This window comes from Martes martes (assembly GCF_963455335.1).
Source record: "Martes martes genome assembly, chromosome: 13".
Classification (NCBI taxonomy): domain Eukaryota; kingdom Metazoa; phylum Chordata; class Mammalia; order Carnivora; family Mustelidae; genus Martes; species Martes martes.
Genome location: NC_137901.1, coordinates 77,767,812 through 77,787,588, shown reverse-complemented (window position 1 = coordinate 77,787,588; position 19,777 = coordinate 77,767,812). Strand labels below are relative to the sequence as shown.

General features: G+C 44.8%; 1 protein-coding gene across 1 annotated transcript in view; it reads right to left on the bottom strand.

Annotated features, from left to right (window-relative positions):
- Window positions 1-19,777, bottom strand: part of CIT (citron rho-interacting serine/threonine kinase) — a 162,018-nt gene that overhangs the window by 65,455 nt on the left and 76,786 nt on the right. The window contains exons 11-19 of the mRNA XM_080820904.1: window positions 17,564-17,669; window positions 16,506-16,649; window positions 15,029-15,148; window positions 9,794-9,964; window positions 9,504-9,554; window positions 8,714-8,767; window positions 5,559-5,699; window positions 3,635-3,760; window positions 175-270 (exon numbers count right to left, since the gene is read on the bottom strand). Of these exons, the coding sequence (XP_080677030.1) occupies window positions 175-270; window positions 3,635-3,760; window positions 5,559-5,699; window positions 8,714-8,767; window positions 9,504-9,554; window positions 9,794-9,964; window positions 15,029-15,148; window positions 16,506-16,649; window positions 17,564-17,669 (1,009 nt within the window). The remainder of the gene's footprint in view (window positions 1-174; window positions 271-3,634; window positions 3,761-5,558; window positions 5,700-8,713; window positions 8,768-9,503; window positions 9,555-9,793; window positions 9,965-15,028; window positions 15,149-16,505; window positions 16,650-17,563; window positions 17,670-19,777) is intronic.

The following is a 19,777-nucleotide window of genomic DNA, read 5'->3' as shown; positions in this document are numbered from 1 at the left end:
TGAACATCCCCCACATGGGTTAATACCTCAACACCTCCCACCATGGCCTGAGGACAGCATTTACCCCAAACAGGCCTTGGGTCTAGCAAGAAGGAGCTCAAAGTGTCCCGGAAGAAAGAGAAGCTAGGTCATGCCAGAGGGAGAATGCCAGGAAAAATCAAAAAGTGTGTTTACTTTAATTTTTTCCTCGTAGTGCTGTTCTTTCTGTTTCAGGTGCACCTCTAGGTGCTGGGCGGAGACCTGGGCCTCGCGGTGCTTCTCCTCCAGCTCCTGGATACAAAGGAACAGACGGTCAGGTGTGCAGAGGGAAAGACATAGTTCAAGTGTGTTTGACATTCACGGGAAACATGACTTTGGCACTGGCACCACAAGCAACAGGCACATGTTCCTTCATGACTAGCCCTAAGGCTCTTGGGAAGGAAACCACCACCGATCCTTGGCCCTGGGGTTTCCGGGTCCAAGTATTCAAACACATACACACACAGCTGGGGGGCTGGGATCAGAACACTGTCAGTGTGACAGGTCAAACAAAGGCAGATCTTCATCTGTGCACAGAGAATGGACAGTCACAAGGCAACATTTGAAAGTTTAGTGCAGCACAAAGCCCCTGTCCACTGCCTTGAGCCTCAGGCCATTTTCACTGTCATAACAGCCTTAAATGAAAATAAGTAATTTCAATTTCCTTTAGATTGCGAGTTATTTTATTATGATTTTAAAAAATTGTATTTTCCTGATTAGCAACATGATTGCTCACCCTAGCTATGGAAAGAAAAGAAATGTTACAATTCAAACACTTTGAGGGTTGAATGATTTTTGCTTTAACTGACTGGTATGTGGAGAAAGTGAGTATCTGGAGATGCTCCTATGGTATCATGTTTATAGGCTACAGTGCTAATGGGAGCAAAGTAGAACATAAAATACACTGATAATAATGACCTAAATATGTATGCATATATATTAAAGACGGGAAGAGAATTTGGAGTGATATAAATAGTTCAGATTTAACATTCCCTTTGTTCTAAGATTTCTGCTTTTAAACAAAATCGTTATTCATTTGAAAATTATACCAATTCATTTGCCAATGTATTATAAACTGATCTTATAAAAGGCAGCATTCAATCTACTGAAACGTTCTCTAAATGCAGACCTCTGCATCCACATTAATTCTTATGAATCTGGTTCCCATTAGTTAATTACTAATATCAAAAGTCATTATCCCAAGTTTTCATCTCTTCACAGTTATGAAATTTTTCCTTGAAGTGGAAGTAATTATGAGAATTTTGAAGAATGAGGAAATTATACAGGATATGTCCGTAAAACGGGGGGAAAAAATAGTTTCAGATTCACACGCACATAAAATGTTACTGATTAAGCTTTTGAAATTCTAAAGCCTACAAGCATTGACTTTGCTTTGGGGGCCAGTAAAGTGTTCAATTTTAAGACCAGGTGCACAAGATCTATTGCAATCTAACAGATGTGATCTTGAAAAGTTGAATGTAAACAGGATTTTAATTAATAAAAACATACTTTAAGAGCTTTATGTGCACTAAAGGATCTCCTGCAATAACTTCTTTCATTAAAGCAAAAGACTTTGCCATAATGAGAATGCCAATTACCTGTTTTGAAAAGGTCTTATCAGAATAGCAAATATTTTAAAGCAAATGACATTTTGGGATCTGTTTCCAAGCACCATCATCATATGGCAGTAGTAAGGACCCCCTTCTGCCCACGTCCTGGGTACTTCACAGTCTAAGCACAGGTTTCTTGAGCAAAAGGCACTTTCCGATAAAAAAAAAAAGGTAGTCAGGCAGGTGGCAAGATACCCTTCAAACAAAGAAATCTGTTTACTTTTTCTTTAGGTTAGAAATCACTTGATAATCATCTTGTCTGAGTTTTGGTCCTCCTAAGAGAGCACAGGAATGGAAAGCAGAGTCTAAAAACAGGTTAAAAAAAAAAACACTCAGATCCCTGGACCTGACGACTTGAAGACCCAATTTCTGGTCTATATGTGAATGGAAGTTAACAACACAGAATCCAAGAAGGGAGAACACTCTACTCCTACATTTTAATTGCAAGCGAATTTTTGGAAAAGCAGATATTCTAAATCTGACTTCTTGGTGGTTTGGCATTTTTTGTTGTTGTTGTCATTTTTGTAAAACGTTATCTTTTCTCTATGTATCGGATCAAACTCTTTAGTCCTGTTATGCAAACAAGGTTCTTCGTTGCTACATTTCCAGCTCCTAGAACAGTGCTTGGCACATAGTAGAAGCTCATTAAATATTTGTTGAATGAATGAATGAACACATCACCATTAAACAGAGAAACACTTTGCAACCACAAGAGACTTAACCACTTCGTTTGCACCAAGCAAGGGACAGCGGTGGTGGGATCTCAGTAGGATCTAATTTTACTCACGGTAAAATTCACACACTTGACAGTCGCCAAGAGAAACTTCGATGATGGAACAAGAGAACAGAAAGGGTAGACTAACAGTCACATTTGCCTTTGTGTGCAGACGTATATACAAAGACTGTGTGTTAAAGCAAAACAATTCAACCAATTTCTCTTTCACCTGTTCACTCAAGAGCATCCATATCTTCGTGAATATATGCAAACACAGATAGGTAAAGTTTTGAAGGGTTTGGGATTTTTTGCGGGGTTTTTTTTTTTTTTTTTTGGTATTAAGGATAGGTCTATAAGTTGGCCATTCTTGAGTTCATATAGTTGCAGGTGACCCACTTCCCAGAAGTGGTACAGAGAGACACAGAGAGAGATGCACTGGCCTGCGCACCACCTCGCCTCCTTATGGTGGAAAGGAACAACCGACCACTCCAAGGTCTCTCCTAGGGGCAGGGAGAAGGGGGCTATGAAAAGATTCCATGTCATCGCTAAGACTCCCACGCGTGGCACACATTCCTGGCTTTGGGACTGAGATCCAAGGACAGTCCTTTAAAAGTTCACCTGCCTAGGACAAAAACCTCACCACATCCGCAAGCAGCACCCGAGCCGGGCTTCCTTGATGAAGTTAATTTGGTCACCAGAGCCGAAAACAGAATCATGAGGCTTTACAAACCTAAAAAAAGACCTGCTACATCTAAGGAAATTAAGGGGGGAAAATAATACTAATAACCAACTGTAGCAGAGAGAGTGAGTGGGTGAACACAGATCTATGACAAATACTACTGTGAGAAAAACAGCCCTGCGTGACTAATTTCTGTCTTCTCCAAAAGCAAAAATCTGGGTTTGGGTTTTAAAGGTCTAAAGCCCCACCGTTTTGCAAATTGCCATCGCAAAGTTAACAGCCATACAAAACTCTGCCGACAGAAGTACATCAATGCTCCTATAAAAATGTATTGGAAATGACAGAGGATGCACGTTCACATTTTAAAATGTCAGGCGGTAGCAAACAGAGCGGAAAAGTAATATTTACGGATCTGTTACCGGTGCCGAGACGTCCAGCATTTGGTTACTCGTGCTATCCTAGCATGGGGCCGACACTGAAGCCGCTTCTCTCCATTCACCTACTCGGTGATACCTCCCCTGGGTGACAGCGTTCCATTCCTCTTTTCACCCCCTTCCCTCTGTGACCTCTAACCTGTTGTCTTTTAACTTTTCAGCTTTTGTTCCTGCTCACCAGAATTTTATCAGCCATCTGCTGGATCTGTTGGGATTTTGTCTGGATGTCATCCTTCAGTCTGTTTTCTCTACGCTCCATGGTCTCTAGCCTCTTTACCTTGTTCTCCAGAGAATGGCGGCGTTCCTGTAGATCATGAATCAATCAGAGAGTTTTAATGGAGTAACCGCTATGGGCACAGCGCCTGCACCGAAGGAGAGCACCCTCGAGAAGCATACGCGCAAGGCAGGAAGAGAAGTCTTGGGCGCCCGAAGCAATGGTGAGGAAAAGAAGATTCTAGAATCCAAGTACTTGGTTGTGTTGGGTTACAAGAGTGCATTCATTCATTCAAATATTTACCAAGCACCTACTATCTGCAAAGTATCACACTAGGCATCATGGAAAATACGGAGAGGGAGCCGACAGAATTCCTGCCCTTGGGAAAGATAAGACAAACACAAAGAAACATAATAGAGGTTAAGATGGGGAAGGGCCGTACAGAAAATCAGGGTCAGAGGGCGGTGGGAGGTTGCAGACGGGAGAAAGGCCTTTTCGCCGCACAAGCCAAAGGGAGAAGTCACATAGATGTGAGCTTTGGAGGGTGCTGGGATACCCAGGCTGGACTGGGGAGGGCAGGAGGGGAGGGTGGAAGACCCTTCAGACAAAGGCAGATGCATTAGCACAAATATGGAGGAGGTAGGGAGCTGGTGAGGCCGTAGGAGACGCCTCCAGTAGCTAGAGCATAAGATGAGTTATGGGACAGAGGAGAGAAGGTAAAAGGGAGCACTAGTGGGTCGAATGGCGCCGAGTTTCTCGTACCAAGTTCAGAGGTGCACACAGGACACAGGGAAGCTCTGAAAGCTCTGGAATGGGGCAGGGGATGCTGATGAGTCTCCGGTTGAGGCCAGTGAGTCTTATGTCAAATGAGCCAGCGGGGAGGAAGGGAAGATGGAAAGTAGAGGGCCCCAAAATGACTAAGTGTGCTCAGCTAAGGGGAGGAAGGCCTGGACTGTGAGGAAGCCCACAGAAATGGCAAGTAGGGGTGAATGGGGGAGACAGTGTGGCTGAATTTATAGGACCGAATGGCAGGGAGCAAGGAGGAAAAGACGATGTCAAGGTTTCAAGCCTGGGGTGACCAGATGAGTGACAGTGGTCCTGACTGGCGTGAGGAGATTAAGAAGGGAGCCCCACTCATGGGGGAAGATAGTGAGTTCACTCTAGATTTGATGCACCCGCCAGCACCAGGGCAGGGGAAGGCAGAGGGCCCGGCAATGTTGGGGGGCAGGGGAGACGCTTAAATCAACGACGATCTGTTCTCTGTGACAATCCCCAAAGCGGTGGGGGAGGTGGAGGGGAGTCAGGGGGAAGTGTTACTTTTTATTCTCTGTTCTTCAGTTCTGTTCAAGTTTTCTACAACAAGAAGACACTCATGTGTTTCCTGTATAATTATATCAAATATTTCAGCAACAACAACAACAACAACAAAGAATTGGAGGGGGAGAAGAGGCCCAAAACATGGGCCCTGGGGGGGCCATCGACACACAGGTAACATCTGAAGCCTTGGAAGGTAACGTTATTAAGTCTGCGGGGAAGAGGCAAGGAAAAACGGGCCTGCGGAGGGAAGAGAAAGAGAAACTGAGGGAGAGTGTTACAGTTCACGGACTGAAACGTGAATCCCCCCGCCGGTTCGTGAGGCCAGAGGAAACGGAACAGAAAGGCAGTGTTCTTATCAGGACATCTTTCTACTTGAAGCTGCTGTGACCAGTCTTTTCTTCCCCGTTGGGGAAAACGCTGCCAAGCCTCTCAGGTTCCAAAGGGACTGGCAGAAGGGAAAGTGGTTCCGCAGTGTCGTCTTCTCGGCACAGCCCAAAGCTGGTCGGCTGCTCACGGGCGGCCACGCCGGGACCCAGACTCAGTCCAGCACGGGCTGAGGACCCCTGCTCACCTCGGCCTCCACCAGCTTCTTTTTTATGCCTTCGGAGGAGTCCTCCCGGTTCTGCAGCTTCTCCAGCTCACGCTCGGCCCGCTCCTTGGCCTGGCGGATATTCTGCAGCAGCTCGGTGGCCTCTGTGCTGGCTTTTACAGCCTACCCGGGGCAAAGGAACAGGAGAAAGACGGCCAAAGTCATTCACAGAAAAAGATGCTGGCGATCTCCTCAATGGGAAAAGTCAGGCAATACTGAGTTTATACGTACCAGATCGATTTTCAAAACCCATTTACATTCACTTTATTCTGCATTTCCTCTCCACTAAAGTGCATATATATATATATATATATATGCACTTTATATGCATATACATATATATACACATATATATGCATAAGTGTATATATACACACATATATAATATTATATAATATGTATTGTATATAATGCATTCTAAATTCTGTGATGTTTATATGCATCATATATATATTATATTCTAAATTCAGTGATGTTTATATATCATATATATGATATTATATTTATATATTATATATTATAGATATTATATTTTTATATATTATATATTATATGTATTTATATATTTTATATATACATATATCATATATGTATATATATCATATATATGATATATAAACATCACTGAATTTAGAATATATATATAATATAATACATATTGTAATAATATAATATATATAATATATATTATATATATAATATAATATAATAATATAATAAATATTATTTATATATGTGTGTATATATATAAAAACATCACTGAATTTAGAATGCATCATACAGTTAAAATGGACAGCAATTTTTCCTTCTTGGGGTGCACAGATAGAGTGTGTCTGATAATCATTAGTATCTTCGATTCAATGCAACATAGTAAATGCAAACAGAAAGGCCTAGCAGGACTTACCTACCCAGGTGTGAATGTATTTACCCTCAGAGCATTAAGTTTCTCCTTATTTAGGGGTGCCTGGGTGGCTCAGTGGGTTAAAGCCTTTGCCTTCGGCTCAGGTCATGATCCCAGGGTCCTGGGATTGAGCCCCACATTGGGCTCTCTGCTCAGCAGGGAGCCTGCTTCCCCCTCTCTCTCTGCCTGCCTCTCTGCCTACTTGCGATCTCTGTCTGTCAAATAAATAAAATTTTTTTTAAAAGTTTCTCCTTATTTAATTATCTCATTTGCTAACTTTCCTATGGGGAATCTGTACTACTTTTATTTAAAAACAGGATTAAAAACTGTAAGCTTGTCTTCAACCTATCAAAGTCTGTAACAACCATAGAGTTCACTGGTAATTCACAAATCTTTGCTTAAAAAGAAAACAAAAAAAAAGCTACACCTTTTGAAGTTAATTTTCGTTTGGATCCTAATGACACTGCCGCTCTTACAGCATCATAGCAAAGATCTGAGAGTGGAAACCAACAGTCTCACACTTACTGGCTTTGAATTATAATTTTAAAAAGTCGAACTTCAAGAAAATTTCATCTTTGAGACTAGCACTGTCCAACATGGGAGCCACTGGCCCCAGGGAACACTTGCAATGTGACTGGAAAATTCATTTTTAATGTAACTTATGTTTGATTCCTTTAAAAACTGAAACAGTGTAAATATTTTAATATCGGATACATGCTGCAATGGTATTTTGGCTCTATCAGATTAAATAAACTGTATTATTCAAATAAATTCACCTGTTTCTTTCTGCCTGTTTAAGGTGGCTACTAGAAGATTTAAAATTACACCAGTAGCTGACACTTGTGGCTTGCATCATACTCCTGATGGAGAACACAGTTCTAGATAGAAACGGGAATCCCCATACAAACATCTAGCTGAAAGAGGGCCATGAAGGCTTTCATCGGCCATCTCCAGGACAGGTGAGAAGGAGGCGGATGAACGGATGACGATCAAAATGTGGTCTATCCACACAATGGAATATCATACAGTCTCTAAAGAGAAGGAAACCCTGCCGCACATTACAACGTGGATGAACCTCTAGGACATGATGCGAAACGAAATGAGCCAGTCATGGAAGACCTAATGCTCTATGACGCTACTCCTCTGAAGGCTCTAGAGCAGTCCAAATCACAGAAAGAGAACGCAGAACGGTGGTTGACCAAGGGCTAAGGGGAGGGAGGAAGGAGAATCAGCAGGTCAAGGGTTTCAGCTTTGCCAGATGAAAAGGTTCTAGAGATCCACTGCGCAGCAACGTGAATACGCTTAACATGACCAAACTCTATACCTAAAATGGTTAAAAAGGCCAGGGCGCCTCTGTGGCTCAGTCGGTTAAGCATCCGACTCTTGGTTTCAGCTCAGATCATAACCTCATGGGTCGTGAGATCGAACCCTGAGTCAGGATCCATGCTCAGCAGGAGTCTGCTTAAAGATTCTCTCCCTCTGCCCCTCCCCCAACTTGCACGTGCAGCACAGATGCACGTGCTCTTTCTCTCTCAAATAAATAAATCTTTTTTTAAAAAAAATGGTTAGGATAGTGAATTTAATGTTGTATGTTTTTCACCACAACTTTAAAACAATAACAACAACAACAAAAAAGAGTAAGAAGAGGCTCTATTAAACCAGGCTAGGAAACACGGGGCCGTCTTTGCTGGGACAGGCATGTCTCAGAACCACATCCAGCTGGGCCATGTATTAGCATTTCCAGCGTTCAGCCAAGAGGAGGGTCATTAGCCCCAACTATACAGGATGCCTTAAACCAAACCCACCCCCTCCCCCACCTGGAGATGACTCCCCGGCTCTCCCAGTCTTCGGGTGGGCAGGAAGGCTGCCCACAGTTTCTCACTGAAAGCCGTCTGGGCCATGAACAACACCTGCTTCTCTTACAAATGTGCAAAACAGGGAGCCTGGCCCCCTGAAGGGAGAGAAGCTGGCCTCTTGGCCTCTTGGGTTCTGTCATAGCATAATTAGAACTTTTACTTGAGAGTCTCACGCAGCTTGGGTTTTTAAAAATAAACACTGCTGACATGTGTCAAAAGGAAAAACTATATTCAGAACTCTGATATTTTCAGGTAATAGCTCACTCCCCCTTCATTTTCCTCGGTGCTGGCTGACTAATTCTGTCTTTTTCATCTTTTGGGCTCCAGGACAAGGCACAGAAAAGTATTTGGAAATGAGGGGTAAGTTCCCAAGGGCTTACCTTTTCCAGCTTCTCTTGGAGCTCCTGAATTTTGAGCTGTTGCTCAGCATTGATCTATAATTAAAATTCCGGGAAATAAAGCAAAAGGTAAGGTGGCATGAATGGTTGGCTACATTTAGTGCAGTGCTATTGTCTGAAGGTTTCTGTGGGGTCTTTCTGTTCTGTTTTCCAGCCCCCACTAATGGAGAGAAAGAATAGAGACCTATCAGAGAAGTCTTTGAATGTCCCCATGAAAACCTCCATGCTACTTTCCTAGAGCCAACAATACACAAATGGCAAGAGAATCAAAGTTGCCCAGTGCCTTAAGATTACAGAAATTTTCACCTATGTTTTATTAGGTGTCTCGGTTTGTATGTTACTGTGATCAGACATGATAAAAAATGAGGTATCTTTTATCCCTGTTAGAACAACAGTTGAAGCTAAAGGTGGTTGCCCAGAGATTGACAGTCAAAATAAACCTGCTAGAGAGTTCTCTATCCATTGCAAGAGTATTGTGAACCAATGTCTGGCAGTAAAGAGTAACATTTAAAAGATTATCAGGCCTCTGTGTGGCTCAGTCAGTTGAGTATCCTACTCTTGATTTCGGCTCGTGATCGGTTCTGAGATGGAGCCCTGCACTGGTCTCCACACTCAGCCCGAGTCTGCCTGTCCCTCTCCTTCTGCTCCTCTGCCCCAGCCAACCCCCATTCCCACATGTGTGAGCTCTCTCTCTCAAATAAATAAAATCTTAAAAAAAAAAAAAGTTTACAGATTGTCTACCAAATATAGCAAGACCAGTAATGGAAAATACCTTCTCCAGTTTGGAATAATCCCCCACTTCAGGCTTCCCTTGATCCTTAGCCTGTAATTTAAGAGATAAAACATATTTTCTTGATCTCTACAGCCAAATGATGATGATGATGATGATAACTACATTACCTTCTATAAAAAAAAAAAAAAAAAAAAAAAGACCAGGAACTTTGCAGAGTACTCCCTTATTCCCCAAACATACACTCATTAAGCTAGTATTCCCTTGATTCTTACTAAGATCAGCCAGGAGTTCTACCCCAAAAACAGCCTTCTGATAGGTGGCTTGGCTACCTTCATTAGTTTATGCTGACATTCTGTCGCTTTCCGCTTGAACTCTTCAGCAGCGAGCCGAGACTCTCTCAACTCCGATTCATAGAGATCACTCCGTCTCCTTGCCGAAACAAGGTCCTCTTCCAACTGATTCATCATCAACCTCATTTCTTCCACTTGAGCCTGGTACTCCTAAAGAGCAGGCAAGGGAAGAAAGGCAAACTTTAGAACTCCTTAAAAAAAAAAAAAAAAAAGGGCAAGCAGTGAAGACAGAAGACCATGGATCATGGGAGGGAAGACGCACGTTGAAGACAGATTGGCAGTGCACGGTCCTAGAGAAGATATGGATCAAAACGGGCAGAAGGGAGAGGTGTAGGGAGGGCAAGGAGGGAGATGAAGTATATTAAGTCTTTAAACTAACTTAATGTAGGTGGGCCACCTGGTTGGTTCAGTCGGTTGAGTGTCCGACTCTTGGTTTCAGCTCAGGTTATCATCTCAGGGTCGTGAGATCGAGTCCCACGTCGGGCTCCACACTCAGCATAGAGTCTGCTTGGGATTCTCTCTCTTTCTCTCCCTCACCCTCTACCCCTCCCCTCACGTACTCTCCTGCTCTCTCAAATAAATCAATAAAAATCTTTAAACTATTTTAATGTAGATCATGTATCATTAGTGACACCATTTGGAACATGTGTACCTGTATCTAATAAGAGCCTTTGAGCAAAAATACCACACAAGCAGCACAGAACCTGAAGGCGTTTGCAACCCAGGAGAGCTGAAAGGGATGTTCTTTAAACAACCAGGATAAATTGCTTACATGTAGCTTTCTTCCAAGGGTAATCATTTATATAGATTTGTCCTTTAGAAGTCATGTGCTCCTAACACAATTAGACATGGTACTAGTTTTAAAATTAACCTTTCAGATGGCGCAAGGGGGTAATTGGAAATCTGGGTGGAAAGAATCTTGGAAGGTGAAACTCATCATGTCGGTTTCTCACCATTAATTTCTCTGGGACCAAAACTGAATGATGGACTTAACATTGCTCTTGAATGCAAGTCACCCTGAAATTTGGAAGAGTCAGAAATGCTGGCTCTGGTCAAAATAACTTGTGAGCAAAACTCCAGAGAAAGAATTATCTTGTTCCTTCGAGCAAACCTTTAAAGTGATCCAAACAGCCTGACCTTTTCCAAAATGAATTTCTAAAATCAAAACAGAACATTTGAATCGGTTTTTCAAAATTGGATTTACCAAGAGAAATGATTCTGAAAACTTTGGGGCAAAGTATAAAAATACTCTGTTAGCAAAATCAAAAGCATATGCATATGGGGATTATGAATGAACATGTATCCAATCCAAGGTGACTCAGTGTAGGGGGAAGGACTTAAAATGAAAAGAATAAAAGAATTGAGTCAAGACCATCTTTGATATTCACAATATACAGTGAAAATCTCTAAGATCTGTTCTCCCAGGAAATCATTGAAGAGATACCAATTAAGCAAGGACATGTTTTTAACCGGTAAAAATAATAATGGATTTTTTAAATAATAGGATCTAAAGCAAACCTTTCATCCAACTGTAGCAGGCAATCCCCTCAGGAGCACACTAAAGCGGAGGTAATGTTCTTAAAGAAAACTGGATAGTTTTCATGCAAGCACACCTCTCTGTATAATTGGGAGATGAAAATAATGAGCCCTGAGTGAAGCACGGTCTCATTTCACTGTGCCCACCCATAAGCATACTATTATTGAAGGTCAATCCCAGAAGTTGTGGGGCACCAGGCTGTCTGTGGAGTGCACACAAAGTGGCTAATGCTGGGTTCCAGAACCAAAGGTCTTCACAACCTGCTTACAGTTATCTGAACTGAGAGAGTGGAACATGAGCCAGGTTATGTGAAATGACACTCCTTTATTTGCATCCTTTACTTTCTGGCCCCTTTGGCCAGGGTCGGATTATGACTTTTGTGGCTCTGGGCACTGTGCCTCCCTGGACCCCCTCCTCCATTAAAAAAAAAAAAAAGCATTAAAAATCATATTTTATGGGGCGCCTGGGTGGCTCAGTCCATTAAGCGTCTGCCTTCAGCTCAGGTCATGATCCCAGGGTCCTGGGATCGAGCCCTACATCAGGTTCCCTGCTCAGTGGGGAAGTCTGCTGCTCCCTCTGCCCCACCCCCTGCTCATGCTCTATCAAATAAATAAAATCTTTTTTAAAAAGTTATATTTTACAATGGCATTCATATAGAGACAAAAACATGAGTATTATCTGCAAAAACAGTTTCTTTGACCTAAAAGCTCACTGTTTTTCTTCTCACTAAAAACAAGAACAAAAAACGTGTAAGCCTTTTATGGGTGCCTTAAAGTACTGCTGGCTTGCTCACAGGAACAAACCCTAAGCTCTAGAGGAAGCAAAGAGCTGAGAGAAAATCTTGGGCATCTTTTACCCTCAAGCTCCTTTTTCTGTCTGGAACTTCTGTCGGCAAGAGGGGTAAGTGATTTTTGTGTTTTGTCAAGAGCAAGGACAGAGTGTTGTTCCTTCCCCTCAACATTTCTCTTTCCTGAGCTGTCGGTGCCCACGGGGAGGAAGGCCAGAACCAGACAACATCTCTATCAGCCATCTGAGCTCTTGGGGTGCCCAGCTTGCTACAAGCAGCAAAAGGAATTCTACCTCGTCTGTTGAGTCACTGTTATAATGCTGCCTCCTTCACGGAAATCCTTTAAATCCAACAGCTGACCAAATCCCTGCTTCAGGAAAAGTCTGAGAGAAAATGACTGGGTCTGTTTCCAAGGAGAGCTGAGAGACAGCGCCGCATCTTGGCATGGGATGGACTGTCAGTCAGTGCTGAGTGGGATCAAGATGGGGAACCGTGGACAACTTTCGAGGTCTGCCCTAAAGTATGTCTTCTGAATGGAGTTTTGTGGGAAGAAAGACATACTCTTACTCCATCAGAAACCCCAAAACGCCAACACCTTCTGCGTTACTCAAACTTCCGTTTTCCTTCCTGAAGAAGGGTCAAGGCGCATCAGCAATCCTAGTAATGGTACATGAATCGAGCAATCGCATGAGACTCTTAGGTGTTTTTATCGTGAACCAAATGCAAACACTCTACAGGGGGTGGCTAAGCAGAAGCACAATGTTCAGAAATTAAAAAATGAATAGCTGTGCAGAAATTAGCTCTGGAGAGAAAACGTGGGGGGAATAAATGCCAACTCTGGGAGGAATCGACAAATCGCAAACCGAACCCTAGGAGTCTGCTGAGAAGCAGGAAATGCTTTTTCCTAGACTCCAGACATCCTGGTCTCCCAAAACTCACAAAAGCCAATTTAATAAATCCATCTTCCAATGAGAAAGAAAATCAGAAGCGCAGAAGTTTTCTGCCCCAGTGGAACTTTCAGCAGTCATTAAATCTAAAACTCCACATGTATGCCAACTGTGGTATGAATCATCAAAGACATCTCTTTGAACTCAACCACCAGCATGTACCTTTTCAAAATGTCCTGAAAATTCAGTTTCTATGGAAGTCGTGGCCACCAGCTGCTCCCTCTGGTGGCCAAATGCGGCTTTCATTTCCCCCAGGATGTCCCCAAAAGCAAATCTCCAAACACATTGAACTAATGGGAGAAAAAGAATTCTGTCCCTTGAAACTTTTAGGATGAAAACCTATGTTGATAAAAGGCGCAATGAGTCAACTGTCAGAGCAGATTTTTCAAATTCTATGTGTAACCTTCAAAAATCTCTAAGATTAATATCCGTGTCCAGAACAGATTGCCAACATTACCTTTGCAGGTTTGTTTATAATGTCTTGATCGAGCAAGAGGATATTAACTGATCAGTTTCAAATAGTAAGGTGGTACACAGATTGTGCCAACAAAAACCCCAAAACATTCATTCTTTCTTTAAGGAAAAGTTAATGGATCAAATGATTTGTGGGAGTCTCTTGCATTAGCCCTCTCCCACCTCCCTCCCCACGAAGGCTAAGTCTGTGCTACTCGGGGACAAAAATGTTCCTTCCCACCACTGCTTCCATTAGATGTTCTGAAATGAATGAGAGTTGCCTGGCAGCTGATAATTCAGCTCTCCCAATCGTTCATTGCCATCTCTTCATTAAAGTTCCTATTTACAGTTTCTTCAAAGGACCAAAAAATCCATGCTAAAAAGGAAACAATAAAGCAAAATAAAAATGAACCATCCAGAAAGAAAATCCTTTTAGAAAGGAAAAAAAAGAGAGAGAGAGACAGACAGACAGAGAGTAAGTAGGCTTTTTAAACATCTTGATTCTCTTTTCTGAACACTCAGGGGATGGCTTTCTGCACTCAGATTTCCCAGGTTAATTCTGATGCGGCCTTTGCTAATAAACACTTCTTCTCTATCTTGATACAAGTTAAACTATGAAACATCCTGGCTTCGGGGCGCCTGGGTGGCTCAGTAGGTTAAGCCTCTGCCTTCGGCTCAGGTCACGATTCCAGGGTCCTGGGTCTGAGACGCCTCAGGGAGTGTGCTTCTCCCTTTCCCTCTGCTCCTCTTCTCATTCCTGCTCTCTCTCTAGCTCTCTCTCAAATAAAGAAATAAAATCTTTAAAAAAAAAAAAAAAAAGGGAAAGAAAGGAAGAAAAGAAATAACCTGGCTTCCCTCAAAAACTTAAAGTGCCCCCGAAAAGCTATAAAAATATTAATTTTTTTGATGGTCTAAAGCATAGATTGGCAAACTTTTTCTGTAAAAAGCTAGATAGCAAGTAACTTCTGCTTTGTAGGCCATATGGTCTTTGTCACAACTACCCACCCTTGCCACTGTAGCATGACAAGCAGCCATGGACACTACATAAATGAATGGGCATGGCTGTGTTCCAATCAAACTTTATTTATGGATGCTGGAATTTGAATTCCATATAATTTTCACACGTCATGAAATATTCCTTCGCTTTTTTTTCCCCCAACCAGTTAAAAATGCAAAAGCCATTCTTAGCTCGTGGCCGTGGAAAACGGGGGGTGAGCCAGATTCGCCCCATGGGCCACAGTTTGGCCACTTCTGTTCTAAAGCTACACCTTTAATTGAAAAGAGTGGCCATGATGGGCTGCAGACTTCAAAAGGAGCTAGAACAAGCGCTCCACCATTTATATAAACCATGGAGAATCCACAGTTTCCAAATGACCTACATAGCTCTCTCTCCGCCCCCACCCTTCTTCCCTCCCCCGCCCCTCCCGAAACACACCTCCCCTGGAATTAGAGGTCCGAGGTGCCGGCCCATGGCCCAGCAGCCGTCATACCTGCTCTTTGATTTCCTGGAGCTTCCGGCTCTGCTCTCGGATATCATGGAGAAGCTGCAGTGCTTTGTCATCCTCCTGGGACACCTCCATCCGTGCTTGCTCCAAACTTCGCTTTAAGCTCTGAGGAAAGCAAAAATTTTAATAGGGGTGCCCTGTGGTTCCTGCTCGGTTTGAAAAGATTCATTAAGGGAGCTTGCAAGCTGCTTCGCAGACACCAAGACGCTTTCAGGTGACGGAGCAAAGTTGACAACTTCCAGTTGGTTGCTGGCTCCGGCTTTTTTCATCCTGTAAAACCCCTCGGGTTCAAGAAACATCATCTCAACCTTTGTGTTCTCTCGGGTCCGGCCTGAAACTGCAAACCAGCATCACAACCTGCCTCCTACCTCTGTCTACCTCTCCTGGCAGATACTTACTTGTGTGTTTGGGACTGAAAACCAGCAGGATCCCTTAGCCTTTCGTTAAACCACCACTGGGAGGGCTACGAAGACTTTTCTGGAATATCGGGGATTAGAGCACTCCCCGGTATAGATCCCTCTTTCAAAGTAGCAATGACTTCCTTCTCGCCTAATTGCCATTTAAGACCCCAAGGAGTCTAATTCCACCTCCTGGCTTACGTTTTCTGGACACCTTTTATCCATAAGGTTCCCTCAACGCTTCAGTGGCACTGAAATACAGATCTGAAACACATATCTGAATAACTTCACCCACCACTGAAAGGCAGCCAAATCTGGAATGGAAACATAGCAGTTATTCTTAATCAGCCACGTTCTATAGATTTCCTCTCCCTTGTGAAAAAAACTGGAAAAATGTGTGATTCAATTTCTTAAGACTGTTTAATTGGCCACATTAAAAAAACACCTGAATGAAAAATTGAACGAGACAATGGAGAAGACAGTCTACTCTTGTGAGGGAAAGGAAAAAAAACCAAAACAAAACAAAACCAAAAAAAGTCATATGGTAAATAATGAGAGAGGGCCTGGGTTTTTGTTTTTTGGTTTTTTTTTTTTCTTTTGTTTTTTACAGGCTGAGTTTTCTCGTTACTGCACTGGTTCTAAGCAATGGAAAAGAGATCTCGGGCAGATTCAAAATACATGTTCCTGTGCTCATTTAGGAGTCGGGCTCTTAAGGCTGCGGGTGGTGGACGGGATACAGGCCAGAGAGGCTGGGATGAGAGGCGCTCGGCCCCTTGGCTGCTCACCACAGTGACGTTGAGGCCCGTGTCCAGGCTCCGCACTGGACTGGACTCCGCACCTGGACTGCTGGAGCCCAGTCCTCACTGTTCTGGGACCTCCCGCCTGGCTCTGGCTACCCTGCCAATCACACAGCTTGCCTTGGAACACTCCCTCCCTCTCTCTCTCTCTGTCTCTACGCTCTGCCATCGGCTGTGATGTGCCTCATGAAGCCGTCACGAAACAGGATGAGACACACACAACAGCAAGGCCGCCTCCAAGGGAAGGGGGCTTTGGGGAAGGCTCACACTGCATTCTGTGATGTAGGTGGCAAGGTCCTGCTCCAGGAGGGATCTCTGAGTCTCAGAGGCCTTCAGCTCCACCTCCTTCTGACTAAGAACAGCCTCCACCTCTGACACTCTCCGATGTAACCGGGTCATTTCCTGCTCCATCTGAAACAGACACATCGACAGGTTAAAAGGGCCCGTGGAGGTCCGTTAGGAGCAATCAAATCTCAAGCAGCCTCCGAAACCACCTGGTGGCTTGGGCTGGCACTAACGCGCCAAAGGTTGGGAAGGAAATACCATTGCTTCTTCGCCCGGGGGGGTGCACAGTTCTTCGTAAGGACAGTCACCAATGCTAAGTCACTCCTCTCATCCAAGACTCGGTTCACACTTGGTCACTTCTCTAGCCCAGTGAGCAAGGAAGCCACAATCACCATTTTTCACCTGTATGCTTTTTGGGTTTGGTTGGGTTTTTGGCAAGCGTCACTTTAATTTTATCCCAAATCCATCTTGATCCCCCCCATCTCCTTGCAAAGATCTAGAGGACCAATCCCGGACAGGGCAAGGAGATATGTATTCGTCTGCACTCTTAGAGGAGTCCCAGGCAAGGAGTGGGTTTTAGGAGCTTCCAGAGAGCTGCCCTGGGGCAGGAACAGTGAGCGTTAAGAGACGTTGAGCATAGTCAACACAGTGGCCGCAGTTACATAAGCAGGAGGCTTAAAGGACTAAGAAGAGAGACTTCGCATCACTCAAAGCAGATGGGAGGCATCGCGGCCACAGGTGAGGACCCACACCACCTGCCGGAAGAAGCAGACATCGGGCTGGGTCATGCTGAGGAACGGGCCGTTCTAAATCCAGGGCCTCCTCTGGTTAAGATTTAAAGGATTGACGGCAACGTCAAGGCCTGAATTCATCTCCCTCTGAGCTGCTGGAGGCGAGACTTCAGCGAGGGAGGGAGCGCCTCGCCCGCTCGGTATGGATCAGGTGGCTCAGTGCCAGCAGCGGCCCCGGGCGGCTCCCTTGGCATACATTGACGGGAGGATCCTGGAGCAAGGAGGGAGGCCGGCTGCGGAAATAAATACCTTGTGACACTTGTCCTGGGAGTCTTGCAGCTCTTTGCTTTTGATGAGAAGTTTCTTTTCCATGGAGCTAGTCTTGGCAGGGGAGTCCAGACTTGACACGACAGACCTAGATAAGAAGAAAGCCAGCGTCAAAGCGGCCAGCAGGTGGTTCGGAAAAGCTGCTTTCAGAATCTGCAGCAGAGATAAGGGACCTGCCAGGGTTCTGCGGCCGTCCACAGAGCTGGTTCGAGAAGCTTCTGATGACCTCAAGGCCACGAGGCAGAGAGGTGGACAGAAGCAAGAACTCTGGCCAACCTGGGTGTAAACTCAGTCGCCGTGGACCTGAGGCAATGATTCAACCTCTCTGGGCCCTGGTTGCCGTATCTGTGAGATGGGACGATGAAGGGACTTCTCACAGAGGGGAGCGTGAGCATTAAACGCATGGCGTTGTGCCTACCTGGCTTCTTTCACCTACTCATGGAACAGATACGCACTGTGCCCCTGCTCTGTTCCAGGTACTAGAACAGCTATGAACAAGACAGCCAGGGCCCCGGCCCTCCCGGAGCAGAGGGCAGACAGCATGCATCAGGTACACCCACAAACAAAAAGTTACAGATGATGCCAAAGAAGGACACAGGGGGCTATGGTGTGAGAGAAGGAAATGGGTCAGGGACTTGGTCTAAGCAAGGGTCACCAGAAAGGGCCTCTCTGAGTGGTGACATCTGAGCTGGGACCTGAAGGATAAGAAGGTCCTGGCCATCCAAGTTCTGGAAGGAAACATGCTCCAGGGAAGGGGACTAAGATGCAAAGGCCCTGAGGCAAGAGTGAGCTTACACAGCAAGTGCCTAACAAACATCATCAGTAACAATACTGATCAAGTTACTGGTTCTTCTAGCCCCAAGCTAGCCAATTTGGTTCTGTTCTGTTTTATAAAAACAGCTAAAGCGGGTGCCTGGGTGGCTCAGTCGGTTAAATGTCTGGCTTCGGCTCACGTCATGATCTCAGGGTCCTGGGATAGAGCCCCACGTCGGGCTCCCTTCTCCGCAGGGAGTCTGCTTCTCCCTCTCCCAACTCGTGTTCTCGCTCGTTCTGCTCTCTCTCTCTCAAATAAAAAATTAAAAAAGAAAAAAAAAAAGACCAAAAACCCCAGCTAATGCTTATTATTGTGAGCCAAGTAAGTCCCCCACCCCCAACTTGTCTGTGTCCTGATCCCCGGAACCTGTGAATCCATTACTTGGCATTGAGTCAAGGGACTCAAAAGGGACTTTGCAGAGGGACTAAGGTAAGAGTTCTGAGATGGGGAGATTATCTTGGATTTCTAGGCAGATGTGATATTATCACAAGGGTCCTTCAGAGACAAAAGTAGAGGAGGGAAGGCAATGTGACAGCAGAAGTCAGGTCAGGGTCAGAGAGAGAGAGTCAAAGATGCTATGCTGCTAGCTTTGAAGGCGGAGGAAGGGGCCCGGAGCCAAAGAACCTGGGTGGCCTCTAGAAGCTGGGAAAGGTAAGGAAACCGATTCTCTCCTAGAGGCTCCACAGAGCACAGCCCTGTCTATGCCCTGGTTTCATCCCAGAAAAACCCATCTTGGATTCCTGGCATCCAGAACTCCAAGGTGATAGTTCATGCTGTTTTAAGCCACTTATTTGAGACAACGTGTTACAGCAGCAATAGGAGACTGGTACGCTTCTTGAGCACGGACTACACACAGGGCTCCGGCCTGAAGCTAGCTGGGTCTTAACTCTTTATCCTCTATCATTCTAGGAGGCGAGCTGCCAAGTCGCAAATGATCTCTGCTGGTCTCTATGGAGAGCTGGAGGTCAGGACTGACAGGCGCACCAGACAGAGTGCCCAGGACGGCATCATGAAAAGAATGCAGCATGGCCTCCCAAGAGGGGGCTAGAAGGAGGCCCTCTCCACAGAAAGGAGGCGCTTACCCATACATGTATATGTCACTCACGCACTCTGCCTCGTCCTGAGAAGCAGTGAGTTATGGGTGGAGAGGCCACCTCTCACTCAGGGCAGCTGCCCTCAGGGATTGGCACCCTCGGCATGAACCCTGGGATGGGTGAAGGGTAAGGAGAGAGGAACAGCCAGCAGAGGTTCTTGGGCTCAGAGGGACATGTGACAGAGCCCACCACCGCCCCACGTGCCCATCTTTGTTGCCTTGGTAACAGCGTTGCAGGAGCCGGTCATCGGTGAGCACCCACTTCTTACCAGCGAGTGAAATTCTGCTT